This window comes from Hipposideros armiger, unplaced genomic scaffold (genome assembly GCF_001890085.2).
Source record: "Hipposideros armiger isolate ML-2016 unplaced genomic scaffold, ASM189008v1 scaffold_680, whole genome shotgun sequence".
Lineage (NCBI taxonomy): Eukaryota > Metazoa > Chordata > Mammalia > Chiroptera > Hipposideridae > Hipposideros > Hipposideros armiger.
The window spans coordinates 278,447-285,650 of record NW_017732030.1 but is presented as its reverse complement, the minus strand read 5'-3'; the positions used below and the strand labels follow the sequence as shown (position 1 = coordinate 285,650).

Sequence of the window (7,204 nt, the reverse complement as noted above, 5' to 3'; positions counted from 1 at the left end):
TGTTACCTCTCTGTTCATAGATCTAGTTTATGGTGGCTTGGGTAAAACTGTAGTAAACATGAGGCCCAGTACTCTTTCTTTGACCTTGAAGAAGTCACATTAAACTCCCCCAGTTCTATTTTCTATAAATTGGAAATTATATTGATAGTATAAAACCAACCCTACCTACTTAATATTTTTACCTATTGAGTCAAATAAATCATGTGGAAGCACTTCCTGGACTGGAGGATGAGGTACTATTATTATATTACTAGAAGTTGGACCTACCTAATGACGGTTAAAGATAGATTCCTGCTGTTGGTCCAGAGAGAGTAGAGCCACATTCTGTATTGAGTAAATATTTGCTGATCTGTGTACCAAATTGATGGGTCGTGGGACTCAGATATGACTCAGACATAGTTGATCAGAGACTCCTTTTCTTTCCCCTAAAATTGGGAGCTTGAGAACTTTTGACATCACCCTGTAGCTACTGATCTGCTCATGATTTTTGAACAGACAGTGGATGCCTGTGTTAGGTTTGGCTGCTGTCTTGAACAGGTCATTCACTCTCTCCCACAGGGGTTGAGCTGGGGTTGGAGATCTGCCCTGACTGTTTGCAGCTGTAACTGAGGGCCTATGACCTTGTAAAATGAATAGAACCATGTTAGCAAAGGAAGGTCTCAGCTCTTAATATGGACATTTTGCCAGACTGTGAACTTAGAGAGAGAGGCCCTGTGGAGGAGGAAGGAGCATGAAGTTGGAGACTTAATAGGAATTTTTACAGCTGCCTCCCTTATCTTTGCAGAGTACTGTTCAGAGCAGGAAGAGGNAAAACAGAATTAAGAAGTTTGTAGATTAGACTGATTTTTGTCTGGTGGCTTTAAAAATCATTTCTTAGAGCCACTAATAACTCAGTATTTATTAATGAAAAATAATTCCCTAAGGCAAGTCTTTGTTAAATACATATATGGTGACTTTAAAGTAATAGTGCTAAAATGTGTATTTTGCATATGTCAACAGATTTTTAATCTGTAAATATAACCTGAAATATATGACTATAAATTTTAGAGATTGAATATCTCTAAAAACATATCTTTTATTATAGGTCTTTGGTCCTTTGATTTAACTGTGACACAGTTGCTGCAAGAAAATGTAATTGAATCTGAAAGAGGCATTATAAATGGCGTACAGAACTCCATGAACTATCTCCTTGATCTTCTGCATTTCATCATGGTCATCCTGGCTCCAAATCCTGAAGCTTTTGGCTTGCTCGTATTGATTTCAGTCTCCTTTGTGGCAATGGGCCACATCATGTATTTCCGATTTGCCCAGAAAACTCTGGGCAGCAAGCTTTTTGTTTGTGGTCCTGATGAAAGAGAGGTTACAAATGACAACCAAACCAATACATCTGTTGTGTAACACAGTTTAACTGTTGCTATCCCTGTTACTAGATTATACAGAGCACGTGTACTTATTTTTTACTTCAGAATTCCAATAAATGGCTGGGTGTGTCTCTCTTGTTTTACCTCACCAATACCTTGAAGGCTAAAAGCTATTTAGGAAACCTGTCAGCAGAAATGAGTTTCTTTCCATTTAAAGAAGGAAAAAAAATAGGAAAATGAGAACTCAGTTTAAATATGGAGACTAAAATGGCAACACAGATTTTCCCTAGTTCTCATGAGTAGATAAACTTTTACATAAAAGAGAGGTTAGCCATGTGAATTGAGTTATTCTTTGGCAGATATTTATTATCTGTACTAGAATTCAGATATGTCAATTTTCCCTAAAACTCACTGTTATTCAAGTATAGCTCATTTACTTCTTTGGTATTTTATTCTGTTTTATTATAAAAACAAATAAATTCTGGTCCACATATGAAGATTAAAGTTTGATAACCAGTATTATCCTTATATCCTTAAGGGATTTACATATATGTGGGAAAACAAAATATTTCACTAGAATTCTCTAATTGGATCTATAGTTTAACTCTAGAGAGCACCTTCATGCTCTCTATCAGATAGGGCAAAATCAGATAGGGCAAAATATCATGTTAAGCATATGTAGCACTTTGTAAAATGGCTATCATGTAAGCTGCAGGTAGAAGCAAAGCTATAAAGCTATAAAGTATGTTTATAACACAGTGAATGCACAATGACTTCAAATACGCAAGTAGTTTGGTCATAGAAACTAGAAGCTATTATAAAAGTCACACAGAAAAGCAAGATTTGAATTGAACTCGCGCCACTCTCATTAATGATCTCCATCTTGGAACATGAGAGAGCCAGCTTTCTGCCTGGCAGGTTAAATGTAGAAAGCAAGCCCACACTTGGAAAGGTTTTGTTTTGTCAATCATTTGATCTACTTTGAACACGCTGGGGTAGAGCATTTTTACTTTTACTGTTTTGTATCCAGGAGTTATTTTTAAATGTATCCCTTTTAAATGTATTTGAGAAGAAGGGAGGAAAGGGAAAACTTTTTGTATATATTTTTAAAAACTGTTTTACACTGTCATTTTGTAACACACCAGTACCAACATGGTACTTTGCCTTAACCGTTTGTTTATGCACTTTCATGGAGACTGCAATACATTGCTATGAGCACTTTCTTTATCCTGGAGGTTTAATCGTTTTCTTCTTCTTTCTATGGTATGACATAATGATTTGCTACATTGTAAAATCTTTGTAAAATATTTCTATATAAAAATATTTTTAAAATCTTCCTGAATTGCATTCTCCAGTTATTTAAAATTGCATTTGTTANGCCCTGTTGCTCCCCCAAACTATGCTTTATGAGCCTCTCAATACCTTCCGCGCGCGTGACCATCTAGAGCTTCTTCTCAGTGTTCGCCTTTCTTGACTTATTAGCAGCACTTGCCAGTTGATTACTCCCCCTTCTTTGAAACACTGTCACCTTTTAGCTTCTAGGATATCACACTCTCCTGGTTTTTCTCCTCTTTGGTTATTTTCTTCCCATCTTCCTGACCAGCGTTTACAAACACTGGCATGCCCAAGTCTCAGGTCTCAGCCCTCGTCTCCTCTCAGTCTGCACTCACTCCCCTGGTGATCTTGTCCAGTCTCATTGCTTTAAAAATCAACCAGCTGATAACTCCCAAATCTGGTGCATACTTCTTCCCTAAACTCCGGACCTGTTTATTTGACTGCCTGCTTGATGTGGCCTCTTGCATGTTGATAGGCCTATCAAACTCAAAATCCCTAGAACAAAACGCTTGTTCTTTTGCCCCAAACCTGTGTCTTCTGAAACCGTCTCTTTTTCAGTGTCTCCCCTAATGCCTATCTTTCACTCAGATACCATATCTAATCAGTTTGCAAGTATTCCAGATTTTCTTTTTAAACTATATCCAGTATATATTTCTCCATGTCCATTGTTGCATCCTGGTCCATGCTACTATCATCTCCCATTTATCTCTTAGTCTTTCCTTTTGACTATCACCCCTCCGCACACACACTCTACAGACTTTTCTCAACACAGGAGCCAAAATGAACCTTTAAAAATATGTCAGATTGTGCCATTTCTCAGTTCATAAGCTCCCAAAGGTTTCCTGACTCATTCAGTGTAAAAGTTAAGTCCATATAATGTTCACAAGGCCTTAAATGACTGGACCAGTCTACGCTCCTCTCTGACCTCATCTCTTCCTATCTCTTTCCTTCCTCGCTCTGCTCCAGTCCTCCTGGCCTTCTTGCTGCTCCTCCAACACTCTGGGCATGCTCCTCCTGCCCCAGGACTTTGGCACGTCCCTCGATTGGGAATTCTCTTTTCACTGATATCCACATGACTCACTCTTTTGCCTTCCACCACTTCATGTCTTTGCTGTGATGCTATCTTTTTTCCAGTGTGTCCTTCCCTGACCTTCCTATACTTAAAACTGAAATTTCCCTTTTCCTCTGAGCACTCTCTATGCCCTTTGGCTGCTTTATTTTTCACCATAATATTTAATGAACATATTTCTGTGCTTGTCGATTTATTGTCTTTATTTTCCCATGGCAATGTAAACTCCATGAAGACAGGAAAAGATATTCTTTATTTTCCTTATAGTGCCAGAATGGTGCCCAGCTCATAAAAGGCATTTAATAAATTTTTCTTGGAAAAAAAATGAATGTCTTTTCACAATTGTATTCATTTTAAAAGCCAATGTTAGACTAATTTATAAAATCCCAAGGGAATCAAATTTTTGAGGCCATTTACTATGACTTGATCCAAACAAGAAATCATTTTCTAAGAAAACGGTTATGGTTTGCTCATAGAGTGCTTTTAGAAATTTACATTTTAGGAATCTATGTACTTGGTCTCTGAGTTTGTGTTATATAGGCGGGCAGTCCTTCTTTGACAGGTTTGCACACTTATCTGCATCTTTCACCCACCTCTGTAGATATGAATGCTACAATACGAAGGATTGACCAGTTGACCAATATCTTGGCCCCCATGGCTGTCGGCCAGATTATGACATTTGGCTCTGCAGTCATTGGCTGTGGTTTCATTTCGGGATGGAATTTGGTGTCTATGTGTGTGGAGTACTTGCTGCTCTGGAAGGTGTATCAGAAAACCCCTGCTCTAGCTGTGAAAGCTGCTCTTAAAGTAGAGGAAGCTGAGTTGAAACAGCTGAATTTACACAAAGGTAAACTCAACACAGTGATCAATCCTTTTATTCTGATATTCAGACCTTAAATGTGGGTGAAAACGAAAACTATTTTGAATTTATATCAGATTTTATTACCACTGAAGGCCTGCATGAGGTCAAATACATCACTTTGGTAGATGAGTCAAAACCCAGGCTTTTGAGGGTCTGAGGAAGGACGCTAGGTTAAACCTCAAGGGGTTGGGGTGGAACCCATGTCCCTTTCCATAATGTGAGCAGTAGACACAGAGGGGCAAGTACTTGAGGGATGGCTGGGAAAAGTTAAGCTGTAGGAATGGAAATAAAAATGAGAACAAGAGAATTCCTAGGAGACGATGAAGAGGAGAGTTACATGCCATTTGTAGGTGATTTGGAGGACAGTGGAAGGGAGTGAGGACATGAAGGTGGGCGTTTCCCAGGAAGAGGAAGATGGACTTCTGGGCAAGTGGAATCTTAACAGGGCCCCAGAAAATAAGATGCTTTGTTTTTCCAGATGGTTATTGTATTTTTATCTGATGAGTGTTACTTTAGTGGGAGTATAATTTCTGAGAGAGAGAGCATTAACAGTTGAAATCAGTAGTATTTTATTTAACATTATTGCTACTTGGAAATTGTCCCTTGGCTGGAATGTTTTCTTTTAATTAAGGTTTATTGGGGTGACAATTAATACTAAAGTTACATAGGTTTCAGGTATATGATTCTGTAACATAACACATCATCTATATATCACATTGTGTGTTCACCACCCAGTCAGTTCTCTTCCCATCATCATATAGATCAGTAAAAAGAAAATACATATATCATTCTAGTAGCCAAGGGTACCCCTGGGGGAGGCAAAGAAGAGAAGTAAAATAATTGGCTTTTTCCTCCTATGCCCTCTACCCCAAATAATGATGTCTTTTATTAACAGAAACTGAGCCAAAATTCCTGGAGGGAACTCATCTAATGGGTGAGAAAGACCCTCACATCCATGAGCTTGAACATGAGCAAGAGCCAAGCTGTGCCTCCCAGATGGCTGAGCCCTTCCGCACCTTCCGAGATGGATGGGTCTCCTATTATAACCAGCCGGTGTTTCTGGCAGGCATGGGTCTTGCTTTCCTCTATATGACTGTCCTGGGCTTTGATTGCATCACCACAGGGTACGCCTACACTCAGGGGCTGAGTGGGTCCATCCTCAGTATTTTGATGGGAGCGTCAGCCATAACTGGAATAATGGGAACTGTGGCTTTTACTTGGCTACGTCGAAAATGTGGCCTGGTTCGGACTGGTTTGATCTCAGGATTCGCGCAGGTTTCTTGTCTGATCTTGTGTGTGATCTCCGTGTTCATGCCTGGAAGCCCTTTGGACTTGTCTGTTTCTCCTTTTAAAGATATCCGTTCTAGGTTCATTCAAGCAGAGCCACTGTCTACAAACATACCTACAGAAATACCTGAAATCATCTTTACAACTGAATTTCACATGTCTAATGGGTCTGATTCTACTAATGTTGACCTGGACATGAGTCTTAAATCTGAGTCCATAATCTCTGTCAGTCTGCTGTTTGCAGGCGTCATTGCTGCTAGAATTGGTAAGACATCTCCTTTTGTATATTAATGAATTAAAATGTCTTTTTGTAATGTGGGTTCAGAGAATTCAATAATAAATGATCTGAAGCATTCTTTGAATGTTAATTTAAGCAAAATCCACTATTGATCCTTATGTATAGCCCAGTCTTTTATTATGAAATTCTTATTTTGTAGTTCGAAACACTATATTTGTGTATGTGTATATCTACATATACTTTCATAAAACATGATTAGGGCTTGAAAAAAATTTCAAAATGTATATCTTAAATATCACTCTTTCTATGTTATTTAATTAATGTTTTAAAAGTTATTAGCTACAATAATTATATTGCCGTTTAGTTATTTAGAGTCCTTACATTGCTATAAAAAGGACTATAACTTAGAGAATATTTGTATGGGACAAGGTAAAAAAGATAATGTTTTTGGTTTAATTTTTTAAAGAAAGGACATGGTAGTTAGAAAAAAAACAAAAACCTTTTGAAGGTTCTCTCTAGCTGATGTGTATTTATACTTTGCCAAACAAATGGATTTTATAGCTCTGGAAGGAAATATAATATAAAGACTTCTTACAAAGCAAAATTTAAGTAATCATTAATGGAATACTGATGAATTATCTCCTCCTGAATTCATTCTTGAAATGAAACCGTATTTATCTTGTGATACAAAGCGGTTTATTAATTTATCAAAGACATTAATATTCAAGTAAGACAGCTTTATTGTAACGGCTTTAGAACCGAAGCTGTAAATGTAATAATGGTTTAAAGTTTCCTTACACTTTAACCATAACAATATATTAGGTCCTTTCATTCTAAACTTAAAAAATACTAGTACAATCATGCGCCACTTTACAATGGTGGTATGTTCTGAGAACTGTGTCATTAGGTGATTTTATTGTGTGAACATTGTAGCATGCACTTACACAAACTTAGATAGCATAGCCTGCTACACACCCATGCTATATGGTCTATTGCTCCTAGGCTACAAGCCTGTGCAACATATTGCTGTGAAAACCAACGTAAGACTAAAT

General features: G+C 37.7%; 1 protein-coding gene across 1 annotated transcript in view; it reads left to right on the top strand.

Moving 5' to 3' along the window:
- SLC40A1 (solute carrier family 40 member 1) overlaps positions 1 to 6,330 on the top strand; it is a 28,020-nt gene extending 21,690 nt beyond the window's left edge. Inside the window, exons 6-7 of the mRNA XM_019626499.1 lie at positions 4,367 to 4,612; positions 5,523 to 6,330. Coding sequence (XP_019482044.1) covers positions 4,367 to 4,612; positions 5,523 to 6,205 — 929 coding nt within the window. The 3' untranslated portion in view covers positions 6,206 to 6,330. The remainder of the gene's footprint in view (positions 1 to 4,366; positions 4,613 to 5,522) is intronic.
- The last annotated feature ends 874 nt before the right edge of the window (positions 6,331 to 7,204 follow it).